This window comes from Streptopelia decaocto (genome assembly GCF_964273445.1).
Source record: "Streptopelia decaocto genome assembly, chromosome: 22".
Classification (NCBI taxonomy): Eukaryota; Metazoa; Chordata; class Aves; order Columbiformes; family Columbidae; genus Streptopelia; species Streptopelia decaocto.
The window spans coordinates 1,552,601-1,578,648 of record NC_138677.1 but is presented as its reverse complement, the minus strand read 5'-3'; the positions used below and the strand labels follow the sequence as shown (position 1 = coordinate 1,578,648).

The 26,048-nt window shown below is 51.6% G+C and overlaps 2 protein-coding genes, 1 long non-coding RNA gene and 1 gene segment (V, D, J or C); 3 read left to right on the top strand and 1 right to left on the bottom strand.

Moving 5' to 3' along the window:
- Positions 1 to 868: 868 nt before the first annotated feature.
- LOC309449222 (feather keratin Cos2-3-like) lies at positions 869 to 1,171 on the bottom strand (the record flags this gene model as incomplete). The annotated part of the gene is made up of 1 exon (XM_082071187.1): positions 869 to 1,171. One exon carries the CDS (start codon positions 1,169 to 1,171, stop codon positions 869 to 871), a length of 303 nt encoding a protein of 100 aa, XP_081927313.1.
- Positions 1,172 to 5,486: 4,315 nt separating this feature from the next.
- Positions 5,487 to 7,308, top strand: LOC309449199 (T cell receptor alpha variable 4-like). The segment is given in 2 exons: positions 5,487 to 5,588; positions 6,087 to 7,308.
- A 2,015-nt stretch (positions 7,309 to 9,323) lies between these two features.
- On the top strand, positions 9,324 to 16,230 carry LOC309449227. 2 transcript variants are annotated; one of them, XR_014185914.1, is made up of 3 exons: positions 9,324 to 9,448; positions 10,287 to 10,522; positions 16,028 to 16,230. It is a non-coding gene; the product is annotated as an uncharacterized lncRNA (long non-coding RNA). The 2 variants fall into 2 exon arrangements; XR_014185915.1 differs by having other exon boundaries at positions 10,287 to 10,537.
- Positions 16,231 to 18,321: 2,091 nt separating this feature from the next.
- Positions 18,322 to 24,614, top strand: LOC309449198 (uncharacterized protein). Of its 2 annotated transcripts, none has more exons than XM_082071166.1 (4): positions 18,322 to 18,441; positions 19,139 to 19,679; positions 22,620 to 22,870; positions 24,373 to 24,614. In XM_082071166.1, exons 1-4 carry the CDS (start codon positions 18,390 to 18,392, stop codon positions 24,435 to 24,437), a joined length of 909 nt encoding a protein of 302 aa, XP_081927292.1. In that variant the 5' UTR covers positions 18,322 to 18,389; the 3' UTR covers positions 24,438 to 24,614. The 2 variants fall into 2 exon arrangements, with proteins under 2 accessions (XP_081927292.1, XP_081927293.1); XM_082071167.1 differs by lacking the exon at positions 24,373 to 24,614 and adding an exon at positions 21,726 to 21,786 and having other exon boundaries at positions 22,620 to 22,886.
- The last annotated feature ends 1,434 nt before the right edge of the window (positions 24,615 to 26,048 follow it).

Sequence of the window (26,048 nt, the reverse complement as noted above, 5' to 3'; positions counted from 1 at the left end):
CTCCCTCAGAAATGCACCATTTCATTGTCCACATTTCTGTGCTGGATGCCATCAGCTCCCACATCCTTATCTGCAATTTCCAGCCTCTGCTTTTCTTTCCAGCAGCTTTACTGCTCTCCCCATTCTGCAAAGCAAATCATCTTCCAGAGCCACACATCCACACCCTGTCACTCAACTGCACCTCTTTCCATGGCAAAAGGAACATCCTTTCTCAAGATATAAGGGGGCTATTGACCCCTCAGGTCTCCTGCATTTCTGGGCATATGTGGGCAGAGACACAGCAAGGCAAGGCCTGATGGTCACTGGTAGCAGAGCAGCCAGGAAAGACTTCCTCAGCTCTAAAGGATGGTGCCCAAAAGAGGAGCCACTGGAGAGTGTCGCAACCTCCCAATCCTCTGTCAATGGAGAAGGATCCTCTTGTGCCTTCACCCCCTTCAACCCCAGAGTAACACCCTTCTCCTTCAGCAGCTTGGGAATTTTCCACAGAGGGAAGGACCACATGGAAGCCAGGCTTGAATGCAGTAGAACTTTAATGAGTCAAAAGAGGGAAACAAAGTCACTGCAAGTGGAGGACAGCAGTGCAGGAATCCAAAGAGGAATCCAAAAGTCTGCTGTCCTTGGTCATGAAGAAGTTTGTGCATGATGTTCATCTGCCTGCCCCATAGAGGGAGAGAAGACAGCTGATCCCCACCAGGCTGGACCTGGCGGAACATTGTGGCCAAGGGGAACAAAGCAAACAAAGAAAAAAAGGAAAGAAACACAAAGCCATTCAGCTCTATTGAAAACACATCCAACATCTTTATCCTTTGCCCAGGACCATGTTTTAAGTTCCTCAAGGTGTCTCCCTGGGCCTTTCCCAGAGTCTTTATCAGCGCAGGTACCTTCTGCCAAAGTAGCGGCCGGAAATGCCAGACAGGTCACAGCAGCCAGAGTTGATGGGCACTCCATCACAGCTGAGGATTCTGCCAACGGCAGCAGAGGTGGAGGAGCCCACAACAGTGTTCTGTGGGAAAGAGCTGAGGATGGGGCCGGGCAGGGTCACCACCACAGGCGAGGGCTCAATGACAACTCTGGAGTCCTGGCACTGCCTGACACAGGGCTCATTGCAGCTGTTGGCCAGTGGGGTCGGGCCACACGGCTGGCAGGGCAGGCACTGGTCATAGCAGGACATGTCTTGAGAGCGGAGGTTCACCTGGGAGAGAGGGCAGGGAGAAGGCAGGGCATAAAAGCACATAAAAAGCAGCCTCATTACCCTCTCAAAAAGCAGCCAAAGCCATTACTGAGTGGGGAGCTTGAAGACATGCCAGGAGGCGCACAACCTTCACTGCCCTACAAGGAGCCTCACAGCACAGGTTGGCTCTCTTTTAGTGAAAAACCAAATCCCCCCTCTGCAGCCTCCCAGCCTCTCTCTAAGCAGAACTTCTCACCCCTTCCTTCTCCCATGATAAGGAGATGCAAAGCTGAGGAAAGGACATAGCCCATATGAACAGAGATGTCCATCAGTAACAGATGTCAAGCTGGAAGAGAATCAGAAGGAACTTCAGACTTACCTGGTTCCCAGAAAGAAGGAGGCAAGAGAAGTGGATGAGAGAGCAGGGACTTGGGCTGCCTTTTATACCCACCCTTCATTGCCGCAGGACCAGAGGCACCCTTGGCAGAGGTAACAATTTTTGGACAAGCTCATCTTGAATGCAAACACATGGGCTGTGCTTTAGCTTCCAACACTGCTGCCTTTTCATTTCCAGGTTTGTGCCATGATCATCCTCCAATGAAGGCTTTGTCTGATCTCTGGGATTAAAGGCCCCAGGATTTCTCAGGCAGGAATGCAGAGGTGCAGACAGAAGACTCAGTTCAGGGGCTGGATGGGTGTAAGACAAGGCAAATGATGTCATTCTGGGTCACTCTCTGTTCTTTGATATACCAGTCTCAGGAAAAGCTGCAACCATAATCGACTGCATGCCCTTGGGCTCCCATGCATGAGGATGTGACAAGTCCTCATCTTTCCTTAACTTCTCAGCTCACCCTGATGTTTTTTGTGAGTGTTGTGTTGCTTGAATTTGACACCATCCTGCCTAACACTGCCCAGTCCTCAGGAATCATCAGCAGAGTCCATGAACTTCTCCTAACATGATGGTTCATGGTGCTGCTATGTGTGTTCTTTTCCTGTGTGAGCTTGGAAGCAGCCAGGTTTGTGCAGATGGACATGAGATTACTAGTTTGTGTATAATTACACACTGTTGTGCATGAGTCTAGGTATGTATGTCCTTGTCTGTCAATGATCACAAGAAAAAGTGCGGTTCATTGCAGAGACACTCTCTACTGCTCTGACCATGAGCACCACAGAGCAGCAGGTTCCCAGGGCCTGAAGGAGCTGACGTGCAGCTGAGTGATGTTTGCACCAGCCTGCCAGAGATCTGCCCAGGGAAGAGAGATGCAGCCCCTGTCTCCTGAGCCCTCCTTCTCCTGCCCGTCCAAAGCTCTCGCTTCCCTGCTGTTGATTTCAGCTCACAACAAGGATGATTTCAGTCCAGTTTGAATCCTTGGTTTAATTCAGTGTAACAACACTGGATTTGTCTCAGCAGGTCTGGCAGTCTCCCCTCCCGGCATCTCCAGGCCAGGAAACAGCTGCTCTCCCCAGTATTAGAAAGTTCAAAAGGAGGGGTTTGCTTTGTGGGCAAGGAGGAAGGCTGAGGGGCAGAGTCCAGTTGTGACCTGTATCTAGTGCAGTGCCTCAGGGGTCAGTACTGGGGCCTGTATTATTCAATATATTCATCAATGATTTGGATGAGGGAATTGAGTGCACTATCAGCAAGTTTGTGATGACACCAAGCTGGGAGGAGTGGCTGACACTGGAAGCTGTGCTGCCATCCAGAGACCTGGACAGGCTGGAGAGGTGGGCAGGGAAAAATTTAATGAAATATAACAAGGGCAAGTGTAGAGTATTGCATCCGGGTAGGAACAACCCCAGGTTCCAGTGTAAGTTGGGGAATGACCTATTAGAGAGCAGTGTAGGGGAAAGGGACCTGGGGGTCCTGATGGACGGCAGGATGACCATGAGGCAGCACTGGGCCCTTTTGGCCCAGAAGGCCATTGGCATCCTGGGGTGTATTAGAAGGGGGGTGGTTAGTAGGTCGAGAGAGGTTCTCCTTCCCCTCTACTCTGCCCTGGTGACACCACACCTGGAATATTGTGTCCAGTTCTGGGCCCCCCAGTTCCAGAAGGACAGGGAACTGCTGGAGAGAGTCCAGCGCAGAGCCACAGAGATGATTAAGTAAGGGAGTGGAGCACCTCCCTTATGAGGAAAGGCTGGGGGAGCTGGGGCTCTTTAGCTTAGAGAAGAGGAGACTGAGGGGTGACCTTATAAATGTTTACAAATATATAAAGGGTGAGTACCAGGAGGATGGAGCCAGGCTCTTCTCGGTGACAGCCAATGGTAGGACAAGGGGTAATGGGTTCAAACTGGAACACAAGAGGTTCCACTTAAATTTGAGAAGAGACTTCTTCTCAGTGAGGGTAAGAGAACACTAGAACAGGCTACCCAGGGGGGTTGTGGAGCCTCCTACTCTGGAGACATTCAAAACCTGCCTGGACACATTCCTCTGTAACCTCATCTAAGTGTTCCTGCTCCAGCAGGGGGATTGGGCTGGATGAGCTTTGAAGGTCTCTTCCAATCCCTGACATTCTGTGATTCTGTGATTCTGTGAACTGCTCATGGGAGGGAAGGAACATGAAATTCAAGAAAACGTCCCCAAAACACAGCTGTTGTCCCTCTTTCTAACAAGGACTGTTCCCAGCAAGCACTTCTTTGAAGCCTCCACTCCTGACTGTCTGTCAGCTGGAGCTCAGTTGAGGCCTTTCTGCCTTCCCTTCAGTGACCTCAGTGAGATCAATGCCAGGGAGCTCTGCTGGGAGAGCTCAGCCAGGGCTGATTTGCCCTCTCCATGAAGCTGCTTTGAGCTGAGGACAATGGGCCAAACCCATTGCTTTCTCATGAGGTAACAGGCACTGTGGACACGGAAAGGGCAGGGATATCTGTACCTGGAGCTTAGCAAGACCTTTGATACTTTCTCTCTTACTTCTTTCATGACCAAGTATGAGATGAATGGGTGCAGTGAAAGGATGATAAGGTGTGGAGAAAATTGCCTGGACTAACAGGCTCAGATGGTTATGACCTCAGTGCAAAGCTCAGCTGCCCAACACTTATTGGTGGGCTGTAGTAGTAGGGATCCAGTAGTAGAACCAATACTGTTTGATGCTTTAAGTAATGCCATGAGTCAGGGAAAGTGGGGCACTCTGAGAGAGTCTGTGCATAACACCCAGCAAGGGAAATGGGCCATAACGGTTGGGCATGGCTCCTGGTCAAAGGACCTGAACAGTCTGAAGAAGTGGGCTGACTGGAAACTCATGGATGCCAAAACCAGCAAGGACAAGGTTTTGCATGTGGGGGAGTAACCAGCTGGTTCATGCAGTCATGTAGGCTAGAACTGGCTGCCTGGGAAGCAGATCCACAGCAAAGGATGTGGGGTTTTAAGGGTGACCCATCTGACTATGAGACAGCAGTGTGCCTTTGCAGCGAAAGGACCAGCTGCGTCCTGAGCTGTGTTAATGTTTTGCCAGCAGGTGCAAGAAAATGACCCTTTCCATCTGGCCCATTTGAGATCATATCTGGAGTACTGCTGCCACACTGGGGCTCCCTGCTCAAGGAAGGGTATCAACATATGGAAGTGAGTTCAACAAGGCCACTGTACATGTTAGGCAGCTGATGAACGTGACATGCAAGGAGACACTGAGAGAAATGGGTGTCTTCATCTTGGACGAGAGATGTCTAGGAGGAATTTCTTGCCTTCTATAATTGCTTGTTTGGAGGAACACAAGAAGATGCACATCGCCCATGTAAGTGCCCAGGAGACAGACTTGGTGCAATTTCTATCCTGAGAGGTGCTCAAGAATGGACTGAATGTGACTTTGACCAACAGAATCTAATGGGATCTGTTCTGAGCAGAGGAATGATCTAGGTGACCTCTGAAGGTCCCTTCTTCCCTACATACTGACTCCGTATTTCTCCTCCTCCCCTACTCACACTGACACCTGCAGAGCCATGGGCACATGTGTCCCCACACACCCTCTGCCACACAACTTTCAGGCATTGTGCTGGGATTACACAGAGGCAGCTGAAGGGAGGCTCTCATCCTGCTCACTGCAAAGCCCAGGAAACCAGTGGCTGTTGTTTCCAGCCCCTGAGCTCGGAGACAGCTCTGGGAAGCTGGTCTCCTGGGTCAGGGCCCTGCTGTTCCCCAGGCTGCAGTTGGCGCTGTGCGAGCTTCATCTTGCTGGAGGAACGGGCGAGTCCATTTCCCAGGTGCCAAAGTTGTGGCCGTGAAGAGCCCCGGAGCCCTGTGAGCCCGGGCGAAAATCCGAGCGGCGCCGGCGCAGGACTCAGCCCTTGGGCGGAGCTCGCGGTGGAGAGAGGAGAAGGATCGGAGCGGAGAGCCGGGGCTGGCGGGGGGCAGCGAGGCGCGGCCGGAGGAGCGGCGGGATGCGGCGGTGCCGGGGCGCAGGGCTGGCCGGACTGGCCGCGGTGCTCCTGGGTGCGCGGGGCTGGGTGGGTGACGGGGCTGAGCCTCGGGTGGTCCCCGCAGGTCCCTCGAAGCTGTCGTCCCCTCTGGCTTCTTCACAGACTTCTGCCCCAAAGCCACCCTCCCTCCGTCCCACATTCCCTCTAGAAAACTCATCGTTCTATTCTTTTTCCAGTCCTCCCTGTTTCCTTTTTTGTCTCTGTGTCTTTTCCTATAACTCATGCAGTCATTCTTTCCCCTTGCTTCTTTGTGTTTATCAGTCTTTTAACCCACTTATTTTCTTAAATGATTCCACCCTTCCACCTATCGTCCATGCATTCATGTCTCCACCAAATACTATGGACACTTGCATTACTCGTGTGTGCACATCTTCTGGAACCCCTTCTCATCATCTCTTTTTCTTCCTCAGTGCTTCTGTGGGATTTGTTCCAGGAAGCAGCAGGCAGGGCTTTGAGGTTTTGAGGAATTTTGAGGGTTTGAGTATATTTTTCTTCTTTTTCTCCCCGGCAGTGGCTTCGGGCAGAGCCCAGGTGCAGCAGGAGCCGTCGGCAGAGACCTCCGAGGGCACTGAAATCAGCATCAACTGCTCACACCCCAACATACAGATCCGTGATTACATCTTCTGGTACCGTCTCCTCCCGGGCCGAGGTCCCGAACTCCTCGTGTGGGGTACTAAAGGCTCCAAAGCGCTGTCGGACCCGCCGGGTTGGCTGTCGGTGGCGGCAGACCGCCGGTCCAGCGCCCTGTGGCTCGAACGGCCCCGGCGCGGGGACGCGGCGGTGTATTACTGCGCCGTGGGAGACACGGGGAGAGGAGCCGGGGCTGCGGCCGGACACGAACCGCCGCGGGCGGGGCCGGGCGGGTGTGGCGGGGGCGGGGAGACAGTCCCAGCCGGGCCCGCCAGGGGGCGCTGCCGCTCCGTCCGCCGGAGCCGCCTCGCCCCCTCCAGCCCCGGGGCGGCTCCCCCGCCCGAGCATCTGCATCAATATTGACATTACCACTTGCCGCACCCCCACATGGACTCAGACCACTTAGTCTACATGCTGATCCTTCCTTCTGACCCTTCCGAATGACAGGAGAAGTTGCCCATGGACAGTTGTCCCTTGCTGAGGGCTGATTGTGCTCCCCAGGAGGGGCAAAAAGCTGTAGTTGATCTCTCCACAGAGCCTCCTCATGGCAGAGATGGGCAGTCCCAAGCACACCTGATTGAACAAACTCTCTTTGTTCCCTCCCATCACCTTTTTACACACATTGCCAATGTACCCCCTGAGCCCTCTCTTCCCCAGGCTGAACACTGTCAGCCCTCTCAGTGTATCCTCATAGGAAAGATGCCCCAGTCCCTGCTGATCACAGTGCAGTATCTTTCTTCTACTGGGGAGCCCAGAAGTGGAGTGAGCACTTCAGAGGTCACCTCAGCAGTATTGAGTGGAGAGGATCAGGTCCTTTGTCCTGCTGGTTGACTCTCTTCCTACTGCAGCCCAGGCTGCTGTTGGCCTTCCTTGCCATGAGGGTCCATTGCCACAGCAGACACAGGAACACCCCAGAGCTGCTGAAACTGAGCAGGACACAGCAGTGAGTATTCAGGAGAAGTATCCCAGCTGCTTGTCCAGTTCTTACTCTTCCCTCATCATGCACCAATGACCACTGTTGGAAAACAGGGCTCTTGTTAGGAGATGTGACCTTCTGTGTCTTTACCTGCTTGCAAAACAAACAAACAAACAAATAAAAACAACAAACTAACAAACACACACATACATATACAAACCAAACAAACAAAAAACAAACAAACAAACAAAAAACAACAAAACACTGAGGGAAGGTAAATGTTGTCTTAGGCCTGCTCTGAGGATCAGTGAAAGTCTCAACATGCAAGCAAGACCAATCAGTCAGGCACTGGACAAGAGTTTCTGTTCAAATATTTGACCTGTTGCTCTGCTCTTCATGTCTCTCCTCTGGCTTTGAGAGCTCACCAGTGTTTGCTGGGAGGAGTCCGCCGTGTCTCTGTTGTTCTTTGCCTGACAGAAAACGGCTGCTGGTTGTATTTCTGGGGTGTGTGTTTCTGGGTCTATTTTTCCCCTCTCTGCACGTGTCTCATTATACTCAATCCGTTTTGGAAAGCAAAGAGCTGGACCTGGAGAACATCTTTGGTGGAAGTTGACAGCCATGGTGACAGGCCAATATACTGTGCTTGATGGATTGATGTCACATCAGTAAACCCTGATGGCTGGTGTTTGCAATGAGGCCTTCTGAGGTGATAAAGAAAGCTCAGCTTTCGTGGAAGAGAGAGGGTGGGGGATACGTGCAAAGGAGACATGGGCCAAAGGGAAAGAGAAGGAGGCTGTCACAGAGGCACCCCAAAGTCGGTTTTAGGTGGATGACAAGTTCCAAACCAGACTTTATTCTAGCCAGAAAAGTGCAGCCAATAAACCTTCCAGAAACAGGGTTTATACTATTAGTTAGCACTCTGACAACAGAAAATACCGGTTTGGATATCACTTGAGGACATTACTGGGGTACAACAAAATAAGAATAATGAGGATCCACAGCATGCATGCACACACTCAAAAGAAACAAAACCAGAGCCCTCTGACTCCACGGTACCCACTAGAAATAATCACTTGCCAGGGTTAGGCAAGGACTCATTCAAGGATATATCCAGTAAATAACCACTCACCCAAATGAGGAGGTGAGGCATTCTCAATCCCAGGAAGTCTCCTTAGACAGCATCCCAGTCTAAGGAGAGGCCTCCAGTTCACAGACCCAATGCTCTGAGACCCACTCCAAAGGAGGCCATCGACAGGAACCCTGTTTTATAGTCTGGTCAGATCTGGCTGTGGGCATTACAACATGGTCCAGAAGCTTTGCAGATACTCTGGGCACCTCCTCTGCTAACGACCCTGACAATTGACTCAGGGTCCTGTTAAGGGCCCTGTCAATAAACAGAGAGTCACACCCCTCCTGCCCCTTCAGCTGGTGGAGGTGAAGTCACCCTGCCCCAGGTACCTCAGTACCACCCTATGTGTGTACATGGGGACAGGTACAGTGGGGCACAAAAGGTGCTAAAAGGGAGACAAGGAGGGAGACCAGAGCTCTGCAGCCTCTAATTGATGGGCCATTGGGCTACTGCAGGTGTAGCTTTGTAGTGGGACAGGCTGAGCTTTGTAAGGGACAGGAAGAGACAAGAAGAACATGAGGATTTGCATGTTTGAGAGGGGTCCTGTGGGACTAGACAACACTTCTTAAGACATGTGTAGGGGAAGAGTCAAAGATGGGGGGAAAGAGGAGACTGGGGAGGATCAAGGGGAAGCAAAAGAGAGGGGGAAGAATAAAATGCACCTAAGCAGGAGTTGGTCAGTGCAATTGTTGGGGTGACACCTGTGCCTGACTGCTACACTCCCCTCTGCCTTCTTATTAAATCCTTTCTTAAGCAAGAAAGGGAAAGGCTGTGTAAACCTGGAGACCCTCCACATCTCTAGGAACCTCCTTTGACATCTTGAGGTCCAGCACATCATCTGTGAGGACATGAGGTGAGGACTCCACTGTGAGCAGACCAGGAACAGCCCCGTCCCATGATGAGCTTCCTTCAGTTATCAGAGCATCTCATTTTGTAACTGTTTAGAATGCTGAGTGAGCCACACATGTTCTTGCTGGAGGAGGGAGAAACCCAGAATGAGAATTTCAGCACAGGAAGAGCAGGTCGCTTCTTTTCCCCACTTCTACATTTGCTCCCCCACCAGAGTGGTTTCCGGCAGCTCTGGTATCTCGGGGCTGGGAGGTGCTTTTCTCAGTCCCTCACTCAACAAACAAGCAGGCTGTTCTCGGCATGCACCTTGGGCATCTGGTCCTCACTGCCTTCCTGGGGCAACTGCTGGGTAAGTCTTTGCTTTCTATAAATTCATCCTTCTTCTTCTTCTCCCAAGGAAACTCCCACCAACCTTTTCAGGATCATGCAGAGAACTACTCATGATTAAAGGGAAAACACAAGGTAATGTCACCTCACATTTGAGGATTTGCACCAGTTTTCTAAAGATCCTCTTAATGTTGTAAGAGAGGGAGAGGGGAGAGGAGAGGGAGAGGAAGAGGAGAGCTAGAGGTACCTCTGATCTCTTCTTTCCCTATTCTCTCATGCTTGATCAATCTCTCTGCCTTTCTCTTCTGACCAACCTGCTGTCACCATAGGAGATCTCAGCTCTCTCTGCACTCCCACTTTTCTCACTTTCCAACACAAATGGTGTCCTGTTCTGCTTCCAGGTGGTACATGTCTGACATGGCCTCCAGTTTTCTCCTGTTTGTCAGCACTGTCAGAGCTCCCTCTTTCCAATATTCAGCTCAGCTGTGTGTTGACTCAGGAGCCCTCATAAATGACAGTGTTTGGGAATCAGGATGAATCTTTTTGTCATACCTCTGCACGTTTCCCAATCTGCTGGGGGGTGCTGGTTCCAGCACATGAAGGTCAGGCATGACAGGCTGTTCCCTGGTCCTCTGGGCAGTAGGAGCAGGAGCAGAGAGGAGGAACAGGGACACAGCACAGGTTTCCTCAGATTCCAGCACTGAGTTCCTGCTCAGAACTACTCTCCACTGTCCCCAGGCATCAGGATTTTGCTGCACGACAAGGAATGAGAAGCCTTCTACTGGAGGGCTTTGTATTCATTCCTGGTTTGGTTTCCAGAGCCTTTCCCTGCAAAATTCCTGACCTTCACTTCCTTTCAGGCACCATGGGGCAGGTCACTGTCACCCAGCAAGAAGGACAAGTCACAGTGAAGCAGAAAGACACCTTCCAAACAACCTGCACATACCAGACACCCAGCTTTTATGGCTTGATCTGGTACCAGCAGAGGAAAGGCCAAGCTCCCCAGCTGCTCTCATATCATGCAGGATCTGGCCTCAGGCGCAGTGACCGTTTCAGCACAACTCTGAACACCACGGGGAAATACAGCGTCCTGCAGGTGGAGGAAGTCGAGGTGTCTGACAGTGCCTTGTACCTCTGTGCTGTGCAAGACACCCTGGTGCAGGGAGCTTCCTTGGCTGTGCAAGAACCCCGGGGAGGGAGGGGATGTGTCTGTGCAAGGCTGAGCTTGTGGGAAGGGGCCCTGAGCTGTGCCCTGGCAGCGCTCCTTCCCCTGTGCCCCCAGGGATCTGCAGGGGAAGATCCTTTAATATAATGTTTTTTGTCCATTCCAGACACCATTTATGCACACATGGTATTCAGTATTCTCTTACTATACTAACTCAAGGCAGTATCTTCTTCTTGCCAATGCATGGGAAGCTCCACTGTTTGACAAAGTGCAAGAAGCAGCACAAACAAGAGCCATTGCATTGACATATTAGTCATTTGTTCATCTTGACCACTAGCAATAGCCACAGGCACACCTGTCCTCCCTGGCAGTAATAGGGTTTGTCTTGTCTTGAGGAAACACCTTATTACTATTTCCATTGTGCTGTTTCCCTCTTGAATGTCAGTCATGGCAGGTGTTTTTAAGAGGTGTTGGACCTTTTCTTTCTCCTATTGATATGCCAATAAACCACCCCACATACAGACAAAGGAAAGTGCAATTGAAGTAGGTCCCAGCATGGTCCATCCATGGGCCATCGATCGCCTATTCTCCCTGGGGAGGCAGCAAAAGCCTCAGCCTCATTTCAGCAGGTGTCTGGTCTCTGCCACTGGAAGAGCAGGTTGAGTGATTTTTTTTCCCCATTTACTGTACCCTGCTGAGGCTGCACCTGGAGTAATGTGTCCAGTATTGGGTTCCCCAGTTTACGAAGGACAAGGAATTACTGGAGAGACTCCAGCAGAGAGACACAAAGATAATGAGGGATCTGTAGCATCTTTTTATGAGGGAAGACTGTAAGAGCTGTGTCTGTTCATTCTGCAGAAAAGAAGACTGAGGGGGGATCTTATTTATGCTTATAAATATCTCAGGGTGGTGTCAAGAGGATTGTCCAGACTCTTTTCAGTCATGCCCAATGACAGGATGAGGGGCAGTAGGTACAGACTGCAACACAGGAGGTTCCATCTAAACATGAGGAGAAACTTCTTTACTTTGAGGGTGACAGAGCCCTGGACCAGGCTGCCCAGAGAGATTGTCGAGTTTCCTTCTCTGGAGACTTTCAAAACTTCCCTGGATGCAATCCTGTGTGATCTCTTTTAGGTGAAACTGCTTGAGCATGCGGTTTGGACTAGATGATCTCCAGAAATACCTTCCAGCTGTAGCCATTCTGTGATTCTGCGAATCTATGTGCCTGGCAAAATTATGGACAAAGTTATTCTGGGACTTATTGAAGAACACTGAATGACAATGCAGTCATTTGTCACAGCCAGCATGGGTTCCTGGGTGGAAAGTCCTGCTTGACTGACTTAATTTGTTTCTACAAGGTTACCCACTTAGTTGACCAAGGGAAGCCTGTTAATGTGATCTTTTTGGGTTACAGTAAAGCCTTTGATACTGTCTCTGACAGTATCCTCCTGTACAAGGTGTCCAACATACAGATGGATAAACACACAATGCATTGGGTGAGAAATTGGATGATGGGCCGGACTCAGAAGGTTCTACTAAATGCAGTTATGCTGGGTTGGTAACAAGTCACTAGCAGAGTTCTGCAGGGATCCATCTTAGGGCCAGTCCTCTTTCATGTCTTCATAAATGACTTTGACTCAGGACTTGAGGGATTGCTTAGTAAGTTTGCTGATGACACAAAGTCAGGGGGAGCTGTCGACACTCTTGAGGGCAGAGAGGCCCTGCAGAGGTATCTGGATGAATTGGAGAACTGGACAGTCACCAACCACATGAAGTTCCACAAGAGCAAGTGCCGGATTTTGCACCTGGGACACCGCAACCCTGGCTGTATGTACAGACTGAGGGACAAGATGCTGGAGAGCGGCTCTGCAGAGATGGATCTGGGGGTTCTGGTCAACAGCAGGTTGAACATGAGCAAACAGTGTCCCTGGCAGCCAAAGGGGACCCGTGTCCTGGGTACATCCAGCACAGCATGGCCAGCCGGGCAGGGAGCGGATTGTCCAGCTCTGCTCTGTGCTGGGTCAGCCTCACCTGAGGCACTGGGGGCAGTTCTGGGTACTACAGGATAAAAAGGTTTTAAAGCTACTGGAGAGTGTCCAGAAGTGGGCTACAAAATTGGTGAAGGGTTTGGAGGGGAAGCCATGTGAGAAACAGCTAAAGTCACTTGGTTTGTTCAGCCTGGAGAAGAGGAGACTGAAGGGAGAACTCATGGTGGTCTACAGCTTCCTCATAAGGGGAAGACAAGGGACAGATGCTGAGTTCTTCTCTCTGGTGACCAATGACTAGACCCATGTGAATGGCAGGAAGATGGGCAGGAGGTTTAGGTTGCATATTAGGAAAAGATTCTTCCCCCACATGGTAGTGGAGCACTAGAACAGGCTCCCCAGTGAGGAAGTCATGGTACCATGCCTGATAATATTCATGAAGAGACTGGATAATGCCCTCAAACAAAAGGTGTGAACTGTGGGGTTACATACACAGGGTCAGGAGTTTGGCCTGATGGTCGTTGTGGGTCCCTTCCAACTCAGGATATACTATGCGAGAAGAATCTTTGGGAAAAATGCCCTTAGTTCAAACACTAAAACACGCATGGATCCTTTGCTCTTTTATCTACTTTTCCAATATCATTTTTGTTGGGCAGGAAAAGCAGGGATCACACCAAGAGCCAGTAGCAGCCTTCTGGCAGTGTTTTGGCCATAGGCCTCACTCACTTGTCGTGAGAAATGCCATCCCTCCCTCTTATACAATGACAAAGAGAGATGGTATCATCATTGCAAAGAACCTGAGGTACCTGGTGCTCATTGCAAGGTTAAGTGTAGTAGGGTCAGGAAGTGCAACTGTCCTGCCATTGATGATAGTTATTAAAATATGACTCAGGCAAAGACATTTGACATTCAATTGAAATGTGCTTATGAAGCTTTTGGCATTCAGTCATTCTGAGATCTGCTTCATTTGGCATAATTCCCTGGTGGAGGAAAGTGCTATGGGGTTATCTGTCCTTCCACTTGTACACCTTCGGGAGGACAACGGGTGGTTCATGCAGGAAACAGGATATGAGTCCATAGTGGCTGTCAAGAGACATTTCCACTGATCAAAAGGAATGAGATTAAAATGTAAAAGAAACATTTTCTCCCAGAATGGCAGCCAATTCCTGAGCACAAACTCAGCCCACCTGCAGCTCTCTTGGCATGTGCAACCAGTACTCCTGTGTCTGCTGATCTTCATATTCTCCTGTATGCTGTGGTCAGAGCAATTCGATCTCCCTCAGAAATGTACCCTTTCACTGTCCCCATTTCTGTGCTGGATGTCCTCACCTCCCACATGCTTAATTACCATTTCAGCCTAGACACATTCAGGAGTGGGTGTGAATTTTCCCTGCTACTCCTGCCCATGACCACGGGCCACAGCCCCGACATTGGCTGATGGGGGGGAGAGGAAGGTGCAGTAGCAGCTTTGGGCCATCCCAAGGGCTGTTCCAAGCTTTACTGTTCTTTCCATTCTGCAAAGCAAATCATCTTCCAGAGCCCCACATCCACCCCCTGCCACCCCAGCACAGCTCTGGCCATAGCAAGGGAACATCCTTACTCAAGAACTCAGGGGGCTGCTGACACCTCAGGGCCTCTTGCCTTTCTGGGCATTTGTGGGCAGAGGCAGAGCAAAGCAAAACCTGATGGTCACTGACAACGGAGTAGCCAGGGATGATTTCCTCAGGTCCAAGGGATGGTGCCCAAAAGAGGAGCCACTTCAGATTGTCTCAACCTCTCATTCCTCTATCAATGGAGAAAGATCTTCTTGTGCCCTTACCCACTTCGATTCCAGAGTAACACCCTTCTCCTTTGGCAGCTTAGGGAGTGTTCACAGAGGGAAGGACCACATGGAGGCCAGGCTTGAATGCAGCAGAACTTTAATGCATAAAAGTGAGAAAAAAAGTCACTGCAAGTGGAGGACAGCAGTGCAGGAATCCACAAAGGAATCCCAAAGTCTGCAGTCCATGGTCATGAAGAAGTTTGTGCACGATGTTCATCTGCCCATCCCATAGAGGGAGAGAAGACAGCTGATCCCCACCAGGCGGGACCTGGGGGAACCTCATTGCCAAGAGGAACCAAAGGAAACAAAGAAAAAGGTAAAAAAGGTAAAGCCATTCAGCTCTACTGAAAACACAGCCAATATCTCAGTCCTTTGCCCAGCACCATGTTTTGAGTTCCTCAAGGTGTCTCCCTGGGCCTTTCCCAGAGTCTTTATCAGCGCAGGTACCTTCTGCCAAAGTAGCGGCCGGAAATGCCAGACAGGTCACAGCAGCCAGAGTTGATGGGCACTCCATCACAGCTGAGGATTCTGCCAACAGCAGCAGAGGTGGAGGAGCCCACAACAGTGTTCTGTGGGAAGGAGCTGAGGATGGGGCCAGGCAGGGTTACCACAACAGGCGAGGGCTCAATGACAACTCTGGAGTCCTGGCACTGCCTGACACAGGGCTCATTGCAGCTGTTGGCCAGTGGGGTCGGGCCACAGGGCTGGCAGGGCAGGCACTGGTCGTAACAGGACATTTCTTGAGGGTGGATATGAAGCTGTGAGAGAGGGCAGGGAGAAAGCAGACCATAGAAGTGTGTGAGAAGCAGTCTGGTTACCCTGTCACAAAAAAGCCAAGGCCACTACTGAGTGGGGAGCTGGAAGCTGTAGCAGGAGCCACACAGTCTTCATGACACTAAAAGGAGCAGCCTGGCACAGGGAGGCTCTCTCTCTTAGTGAATAAACCAAAAGCCACCTCTGCCACCTCCCAGCCTCTCTATAAGCAGAACATTTTCCCACTCCCCTCTCCCTAGACAAGAAGAGGTGTATCACAGGAGAGATCATAGTATCAGCTGAGATGTCCATTGATGAGAGAAATGCCAAATTGGAAGAGGAGAAAAGGTTTTAGACTCACCTGGTTCCTGGGAAGAAGGAGCCAAGAAAAGTGGATGAGAGAGCAAGACCCTGGGCTGCCTTTTATACCTGCCCTTCATTTCTGCAGGACCAGAGAGAACCTTGGCAGAGGTAACAATTTTCTGAGAAGCTCATCTGGAATGCAAACAATCACAGCTAATAAGATGGGCTGTGCTTTAGTTTCCAGCACTGCTGCCTTTTCATTTCCAGATTTGTTCCATGCCCATTCCTCAGTGAAGGCTTCTTATGATCCTTATGAAAGGCCCAAGGATTTCTCAGGCAGTAATGAAGCAGTGCAGGCAGAAGATTCAACTGAAGAGTTTGATGGGTCTAGAGCAGACAAATGAGGTCATCCTGGGACACTCTCTTGGGTCTCTTTGAACTGCCATTCTCAGGAAAATTTAATCATCCTCAGCTGGATGCCCATGGGTTCACATGCATGAGGACGTACCAAGTCCTCGTATTTCCTGGCCTCCTCAGATCATCATTATGGTTCATTTTTTTTCTCCTTCCCAGGTCTGTGTGCTGTGCTGTTTGGTTATGACCCCATCTTCACTAACACTGCCCAGTCCCTGGGATCCTCAGCAGAGTCCATGAACTTCTCCAGTACCACAGTTCATGCTGTTGCTATGGCTGTTCTTTTCCTGTGTGTACTTGCAAGCTGCCAGGTTTGTGCAGATGCATGTGGAGGCACAAATTTCTCTATAATTCCGTGCTAATGAGCATAAACCTGTGTGTGTGTGTGTGTGTGTGTCCTTGGGTTCATACATCATGAGGGAACATTCTGCTCATGGCTTGGACATTCTCCACTACTCCCTTCATGAGCACCACAGAGCACCAGGATCCCAGGGTCAGAAGGAGCCTGAGTGCAGCTGAGTGGTGATGGCACCAGCCTGCTGGAGATCCCTCCAGGGAAGAGGCTCTGAAATGCAGCCCCTGTCTCCTGAGCCACCATTTTCCTGCCACTGCAAAATTCTTGCTCCTCTGACGCCTATTTCAGACCACAACAAGGATGGTTTCAGTCCAGTTTGAATCCTTGGTTTAAGTCAATGTAACAACATTGGGTGTGTCTCAGCATGGTTGGCAGTCTCCCCTCCCTGCATCTCCAGGCCAGGACACAGCTGCTCTCCTCAGTGCTAGAGAGTTCAAAAGGAGCAGGTTTGCTTTATGGGCAAGGAAGAAGGCTGAGGGATCCTGCACACCATGTGCTGGCCATTCCTGAGTGAATCTGCTTCCAATGCACTCTTAAATGTGTCTGAGATGGAACACAACCCACCACATTAGATTTGGGAACGAATCCCCAAAAGCCAGACACTGTCCCTCTTTCCAAACAGGTTTGTGTCTCAGTGGGTGCATTTTCTAAGCCTGCCGTCATGAACGTCCATCAGCTGGATATCAGATGTGACTTGTAGAAGGTGCAGTTGTGGACTTTCCCCCTTCTCTTTATTGACCTCAGTGAGATCAGTGACAGGGAGCTCTATTGGGAGAACTCAGCCAGGGCTGATTCCCCTACTCATGAAGCTGCTTCTGAGCTGTGGCTCTAGTGATTCTGAGGGTGAACCCCATTGCTTTCTCATGAAGGATGTGGGGTTTTAAGAGAGACCCAGAGGAGCATGAGACAGCAGTGTGCCCTTGCAGCAAAAAGGAGCAACTGCATGCTGTGCTGTATTAGTGCAAGTGTTGCCATCAGGTGCAGGAATATGACCCTGTCCCATTTGAGGTCTCATGTGGAGTACTGGTGCCAGTTTGGGATTGCCTGATCCACAAAGGGAATGAGTTCATCAAACACAACCATGTGTCTTTGGGGGCTGATGAACATGCATATCAAGAGAATGAGAGAACTGGGTCTGTTCTTCTTGGAGATGTTTCAGGGAAGAATTTCTTACTGTCAATGACTACATTTGCAGAGGAAAACAAGGACATGGGAGCAGTCTCTGGAAGCGCCCAGAAAATAGAAGGAAAGCGCCCAGGAGTTTGTGCAATTTCTCTCATAAGATGTGTTAAAGAATGGACCGAATGTGACTTTGAGCAACAAGATCTAATGGGATTTGTTCTGAGCAGAGGAGTGATCTAGATGACCTCTGAAGGTCCCTTCTCACCTACATACTGACTCCCTAATTCCCCCCCTCCCCTACTCACACTGACACCTGCTCGGCCATGGGCACATGTGTCCCCACACACCCTCTGCCGCAGCACAACTTTGAGTCATTGTGCTGGGATTACACAGAGGCAGCTGAAGGGAGGCTCTCAGCCTCCTCACTGCCAGCCGCAGGAAATCAGTGGCTGCTGTTTCCAGCCTCTGAGCTCGGGGAAAGCTCTGGGAAGCTGGTCTATCTCCTGGGTCAGGGCTGCAGCTCGTGCTTTGCGGGCTTCTTGCCCGAGAAGGGGCAGAGTCTGGTTGCCAGGAGCCAAACTTGAGGTCGTGCAGGGACCCAGAGCCCTGTGATCCTGGGCGAGACCCCAAGCGGCGCCGGCACAGGACTCAGCCCCTGGGCGGAGCTGGTGGAGGAGAGGAGAGAGGAGAGAGGAGAGAGGAGAGGGAGAGGGGAGAGGGGAGAGGGGAGAGGGGAGAGGGGAGAGGGGAGAGGGGAGAGGGGAGAGGGGAGAGGGGAGAGGGGAGAGGGGAGAGGGGAGAGGGGAGAGGAGAGGAGAGGAGAGGAGAGGAGAGGAGAGGAGAGGAGAGGAGAGGAGAGGAGAGGAGAGGAGAGGAGAGGAGAGGAGAGGAGAGGAGAGGAGAGAAGGAGAGGAGAGGGAGAGGAAGAGGAAGAGACATAGGAGAAGGAGGAGGAGGAGGAGGAGGAGACGGAAGAGGCGGCGGTGCCAGAGCAGGGAGCCGGGGCTGGCAGGGGCAGCGAGGCGCGGGCGGCGGAGCGGCGGGATGCTGCGGTGCCGGGGCTCAGGGCTGGTGGGACTGGCTGCGGTGCTCCTGGGTGCGTGGGGCTGGCGGGGCTGGGTGGGGGCCGAGTCTCAGCCTGGAGTGTTCCCAGGGGACCTCAGCACCATCTCTTCCCTCTCCTCCAACGTGTCCTTTCCCTCTCCCTGCCTCTCTGACATCTTTTATGATCCTTTCCCACCCCTCCATGTCCCCTCTTCCTGTTCTCCCTATCTACTATTCCTCTCTTCCTCCATTGACCCACTCATCTTTGGACCCATCTCTCCATGCGTCTACTATCTCTAACCCCTTTTCATACTCTCTGAAATACCTTTCTTATCTGTCCCTCTGCTTTCTTTACATCTGTAGGCATGTTTGCTTTCCTGCACTGCACCATACATCATGTTATTCCTCTGTTCATTTAGCAATTCTTCTTCTGAATTCAGCCCTCGATGTTTCACTGCAATGCACCAAAATCTCCCATCACCTTTCCCTGTCACCATTCATCCATCTGTGCACATGACTTTCATTTGGTCTCTTGCATCAATTTCAGATTCCATGCCAGCCTTCTGTCCTTGCTCAACAAACCCACACAAGTATAATCTGCCAACCATGTCAAGGAGTATATTTTCCCCAATTCTTCCGGTCTCGCTCTCTGTCATTGACACTGTTCCTAAAGATTTCTCTGGGGCAAGTGCCATCAGACCTGGGTGATCTTCGATGACCTTTGGTCTTTCCTTCTCCTTTCTCCGCAGTGGCCGGAGCCAGAGCTCAGGTGCAACAGGACCTGTCAGCAGAGACCACCGAGGGCACCGGCATCAGCATCAACTGCTCACACCCCAAAATACAATTAAACGAGGTCATCGTCTGGTACCGTCAGCTCCCGGGCCGAGGCCCCGCATTCCTCACACTTGGTAACAAAGACTCCAAAGCGCTGTCGGACCCGCCGGGTTGGCTGTCGGTGGCGGCAGACCGCCGGTCCAGCGCCCTGTGGCTCGAACGGCCCCGGCGCGGGGACGCGGCGGTGTATTACTGCGCCGTGGGAGACACGGAGAGAGGAGCCGGGGCTGCGGCCGGACACGAACCGCCGCGGGCGGGGCCGGGCGGGTGTGGCGGGGGCGGGGTGACAGTCCCGGTCGGATCCGCCAGGGGGCGCTGCCGCTCTGCCCGCCCGCACCTCCTCACCCCGCAAAATCACAGAATGGTCGGAGTTGGACGGGACCTCTGGAGATCATCTGGTCCAACCCACCTGCTAAAGCAGGTTCACCAGAGCAGATCACACAGGAATGCATCCAGGTGGGTCTTGAATATCTGTGGAGAAGGAGACTTCACAACCTCTCTGGGCAGGCTGTTCCAGAGCTCTGGCACCCTCAAAGTAATGAAGTTTTTCCTCGTATTCAGATAGAGTCTCCTGTGCTTCAGCTTGTGCCCATTGCCCCTCATCCTATCGTTGGGCACCACTGAAAAGAGTCTGGTCTCATCCTCTTCACATCTACCCTTGAGAAAATTATAAACACTGATGGGATCCCCTCTCAGCCTTCTCTTCTCAAGGCTGAATAGACACAGCTCTCTCAGTCCCTTTTCATAAGAAAGGTGCTCTAGGCCGCTAATCATCTTCATAGCTGGCCGCTAGACTCCCTCCAGTAAGTCCTTATTCTTCTTAAACTGGGGAGCCCTGAACTGGACGCAGTACTGCAGATGCAACCTCACCAGGGCAGAGGGGATGACAACCTCCCTTGACCTGCTGGTCACTCTCTTTATGTACCCAAGGATACTGTTGGCTTTCTTGGCCACAAGGGCACATTGTTCACTCATGGTCAACCTCTTGTTATTTAGAACTCCCAAGTCCTTCTCTGCAGAGATGCTTTCCAGCAGGTCCACCTCTAAGCTGTACTGGTACCTGGGGCTATTTCTTCCCAGGGGCAGGACCCTACACTTGCCCCTGTTAAACCTCATCAGTTGTCTGACTAGCACCGGCATCAGAACTGCCGGGGTGTCACAGCTGCCCCTGCGCCCCATAGGCCTGGGAGGTGCCCAATGACATGTCTCCAGACCCTCGTACTGGGCAAGAACATTCTCCCACCTCTCATCCCCCCTCTCACTCTCACCGGGATACAGACAGAAACACCCCGCCACAGCAGGGAGGAATTGTGACGCGAGCGGTACCAGTGTCCTGTGGTGCCCAGGAAGGAGTGATTGCAGCTGCTGCCCCACTGGCTCATGGTGAGGAGCAGCGACTTTCTGCTCTGCACAGGGAGGCAGGAACAGAGATCCTCCTGTCCATGGGCAGCCGCACAGCCCTCGCTCCCACCGCAGCGACCTGTCATTGCTCCCATGTAACAGATGAGGTGTCTTCTCGGGCTTTTTCCTTTCCCTACCAGAACAGCCAAGAGATCCCAGAGCAGGTGCTTTCCTCTGGTCTGTAAACAGAGAGACTCCAGTGCTAGGATGCTAATGCAAAATTGGACTTAGAAAACAACAACCAGAAGGGGTTTCACATTTTGTTACATTGTTGGAGCTTGGACATGTAGTTTAAAACTGTGTCCTCTAGATACAAGCTTTCAGGGAGATTTCAAAATGTTCCTGCTAGTGTTACAAATCATCGCATGCAGTTCAGGAGTTCAAGCTCCACACCAACCAGGAACGGGTCATGTCAGGGTCACAGCCACCTTCAAGCACTCCCAACTGTGACCGAGTGTTGAGACCATGAGCTTGTGTGACAGGATTCAGCAGCTCTGTAGTTGCGGCCCAGGAGACAGGGTAAAAGCTTGGAATGGTCACACTGACCACAGCCCTAAGGGATGCCAGGTTCCTACTTGAAGAGTGAGACAGAAAGAGATTGGTTAAGCTACCCTAAGGTGCTGGAGGTCTGAGGTGAGAGCTGGCACTGAGGCAGGGAGTGGTCAGTGCACTTCTAGGGGTGAGCCCTGTGCCTGACCATTACAGTCCTCCCAGCCTTCTTATTAATCAAGAAAGGGAAAGGCTGTGTCAGCCTGGAGACCCTCCACGTCTCTAGGAACCTTTATTTAAGCCATGAGTAGGTTCAGCACATTCATGAGGACAAGAGTTGAGGACTCCACTGCGAGCAGACCAGGAGCAGCCCCTTCCCATGATGGGGCCCCCAGAGGGCACAGGGCATCTCATTTTTGAAATGTCCAGAATGCTGAGGGAGCCACAGGTGTTGCTGCTGGAGGACGGAGAAACCCAGAAGGAGCAGTTCAGGCACAGGAACAACACATCACTTTTCTTCCCCACTTCCGCACCAGAGTGGTTTCCCACAGCTCTGGTATCTCAGGGCTGGGAGGTGGTTTTCTGACTCTCTCTCACTCAACAAACAAGCAGGTTGGTCTCGGCATGCACCTCGGGTATCTCGTCCTCACTGCCTTCCTGGGACAACTGCTGGGTAAGTCCTTGTTTTCTATAAATGCATCATTCTTATTCTTCTCCCAAGGAAACTCCCACCCACCTTATAAGGATCATGCAGAGAACTACTCATGAATAACAACAAAATGCTGGGAAATGTCACCTTATATTTCCGGGTTTTCACTGGTTCTCTCTATTTTCTTACTGTTGGAAATGAGAAGGGAGAGATACCTCAGATCCCTTCTCTGCCTTTTCTCTGCCTTTTCTCTGCCCTTTGGTTGATCTCACATCTCTCTCCCACATTTCTCCCTTTACGATCCCAATTATTAACAGTAGATCCTGTCAAAGTCATTACACGGACTTCAAAGTTCTCATCCCATTGACATTAACAGGGTGTCCCATTCTACCTCTGGGCTGGTACATGTCTGCCATGGCCTCCAGTTTTCTCCTGTTTGTCAGCACTGCCAGGGCTACCTCTTTCTGACATTCAACTCAGCTGTGTGTTGACTCAGGGAGCCAGGAACATATGAGATGACAGGGAATCAGGATGAATTTTTTGTCATAACTCTGCAGACCCCTCAACCTGCTGGAGGGCTGCAGGTCCCAGCACATGAAGGTCAGGCATGACAGGCTGTTCCCGGGTCCTCTGGGCAGTAGGAACAGGGAGGAGGAGCAGGGACGCAGCACAGCTCTCCTCAGAGTCCAGCTCTAATCTGCTGCCCAGAACTACTCTCCACCTTGCTGTCCCCACGCATCAGGATTCTCCTGCAGGGCAAGGGACAAGGAGACTTCTCCAGCAGGGTTTTGCATTCATTCCTAGTTTGCTTTCCAGAGCCCTTCCCTGCAGAGCTGCTGACCTTCACTTTCTTCCAGGCACCATGGGGCAGGTCACTGTCACCCAGCAAGAAGGACAAGTCACAGTGAAGCAGAAAGATACCTTCCAAACAACCTGCACATACCAGACCTCGTACTTTCAAGCCTTGCTCTGGTACCAGCAGAGGAAAGGCCAAGCTCCCCAGCTGGTCTCATATCAAGCAGGATCTGGCCTCAAGCGCAGCGACCGTTTCAGCACAACTCTGAACACCACAGGGAAATACAGCGTCCTGCAGGTGGAGGAAGTCGAGGTGTCTGACAGTGCCTTGTACCTTTGTGCTGTGCAAGACACCCTGGTGCAGGGAGCTTCCTTGGCTGTGCAAGAACCCCAGGGAAGGAGGGGCCATGTCTGTGCAAGGCTGAGCTTGTGGCAAGAGGCCCTGAGCTGTGCCCTGGCAGCGCTGCTTCCCCTGTGCCCCCAGGGATCTGCAGGGGAAGATCCTGTGATGTAACATTTTCTATCCATTCCAGTCACCATCTATGCACACATGGTATTCAGTATTCTCATACTAAGTCAAGGCAGTATCTTCTTCTTGCCAATGCATGGGAAGCTCCACTGTTTGGCAATGTGCAAGCAGCACACACATGAGCCATTGCATTGACATGTTAGTGATTTGTTCATCTTGACCACTATCAATAGTCGCAGGCACATCTGTCCCCTGCGGGAGTATCTGGTTTTGTCTTATCTCAAGAGGGAGGCAACTGATTGCATTATGTTCTTTCCTCTTGAACTTCACCCATGAGAGTTGATTTTGAGGTGTTTTACCTTTTCCTTCTTATCTCTCTTAGTATGACAATAAACTAAAATAAACACAAAGAAAAGCTCCTCCCAGGCAGCTCCCAGCATGGGGCATCCATGGATCTTCATTCCCTTGTTCTCGCTGGGGGGGCAACAAAAGGCTCAGCCACATATCAGCAGGTGTCTCATCTCTGCCACTGGAACATGGCCCCAGGGTGTCTCTGGGGATATTAGAAATTCTCATGGGAGCTCATCAGTTCCTTCTGCTCATGGTGTAATATGAACTGGCACTTCTGCTTGCAAGTGTCCCATATCTGCCGAATCAGGAATAATGTGCACTGCTCTCTTTCCCTAATGGGTTTTTCTGTCCTTTTTTGGGGGGGCCCAGAGATGGCTTCTCCATAGATATATCTCCACAAACAGCAGCTGTTGCAGAAATTCCCACTGCAGGAGCAGGCACTGTCCCTCACTCTGCTAGCTCAGGACACATGCAGCACAGCCTCTGCTGTGCAGACAGTCCCTCTCCAAGCTCCACGTAGTCACATGTGTGACCTCTGAATGCCTGTACCAGCCTGGGCCCCACACCCTGTCCCCTGGGCAAACACAAGGCCTACCCCAGCACAACAGCACAGCCCAGAGAAAGGCTGCATTGCCATTGACCAACAGCAGCAAATGTCACACCAACTTTGGAAGGTGTCGAGATTGTCCAAAGCAGCTGTAACATTCTGTGCCCTTAACGTGTAACCATTCTCAGTCCTCTTGGGAGCTGCACACCCCAGTGCCCAGGAAGGAAACACCAGGCAGCCAGTGACCTGAACCCATAGCAGGAGCCCCTGAATTTCTAAATTTCAGGTGCAACTGAGTAGGCCAGACCAAGAAAGCAAGAGCAGGAGGCAGGAGTGAGGATGACCCCAGACCCCAGACCCCAGCCCAGGTCAGGCAGTGCCCACACTAGCAGGGTGCAAGGGTGCAGGTGCCCATGGGTGACTATTACTCTCTTTATCTCTGCTGCAGGACCAAAATGGATGGGCACAAGCAAACCAGGACATGGATGGGGTGTATCAAAGACAACTTTCTGATGCAGACATTCCATGAATGGACATGGGGAGAGGCTCTGTTGGACCTGCTACTCACAAATGAGGAAGAACTATTGGATGATGTAGGGTTCAAGCGTAGCCTTGCCTGCACTGACCAGGAGACTGTGGAGCTCAAGATCTACAGAGGACTGACCAAGTCAAACAGGACTACTTCCCCCACTCCAGGAGAGTGCAGCACACACAGTAGAAGAAGGAACAGAGAAGCTCTTACTGCCAATTGTACATGCCCATGTTCAAGGGCTCACTTTCAGAGCCATCCAAGTGTGTTCAAGGAGCTGACTGGACTCAGTCCCTGAAAGGCAGATGGAGCAAATACACTCAGAAATCTTGTCTGTACTCATTAAAGGCCAGAAGGGAGCTGGGAGCAGTTCACATGGGATTTCTGAAGGTAAATCATACCTCATCACCCTCAATACTTTCTACAAGGAGGTGACTGGTGACAGGAAGTCTGTGGATAACAACCAGCAAGGGGAATGGGAAGCAACTGTGGGACACGACTTTTGTTCAAAGAACCTGGACAGGCTGAAGTGATGGACTGATTGGAACCTCATGAATGCCAAAAAGAGAAGTTTTGCATATGACGGATAGATCAGCCCCTGCAATCATACAGGCTGGGGCTGGCTGCTGGGGAAACAGATCAAGAGAAAATGAGGAGGGATTTGAGGAGACACTTAGCTGAACATAGGACAGCAGTAATTAGGCAATCCCTTGCAGTAATTAGGACCAACTGCATCCTGAGCTGTATTATTCAAATTGTTGACAGCAGGTGCTGGAAAATGATCCTGCCCTTCTGTCCCATTACAGATCACATCTGGGGTACTGCATCCAGGTTGGTGGTCTGTGGTCCAAGAAGGGTATTGACATCCTGAAGGGAGTTCAACAAAGTCCACCATATAAATTAGGGGGCTGATGAACACGACATGAGAAGCTGAGAGAACTGGATCTGTTCATCTTAGTGATGACTCAGGGGAGAATTTCCCGTTTTCCACAATGACTTGTTCAGAGGAAAAGAAGAAAATGGACCTAGTCCATGGAACTGCCCAGGAAACAGAGGGGAAATGCTTGGTAATGGGATCTGTTGTAGATGACCTCTGCAAGTCACTTCTCACCTACATTCTGAATTTGTGGCTCCCCCTCTGCTCCCCTCCCTGACATCTGCACACCCATGGGCACAGTAGACCTCACATCCCCTCTGCCACAAACCAACTTTCAGTCATTGTGCTGGGACTACAGAGAGGCTGCCGAAGGGAGGCTCTCAGCCTCCTCACTGCCAACCACAGGAAATCAGTGACTGCTGTTTCCAGCCACTGAGCTCGGAGACAGCTCTGGGAAGCTGGTCCGTCACCTGGGTCAGGGCCCTGCTGTTCCCCAGGTTGCAGCTGGCGCTGTGCTGGCTTCTTATTGCTGGAGGAGGCGCGGCCGAAGCAGAGAGCCGGGGCTGGCAGGGGCAGCGAGGCGCGGGCGGCAGAGCGGCGGGATGCGGCGGTGCCGGGGCGCAGGGCTGGCGGGACAGGCCGCGGTGCTCCTGGGTGCGCGGGGCTGGCGGGGCTGGGTGCGGGACGGAGCTGAGCCTGGCGTGTCTCCTGCCGGTCC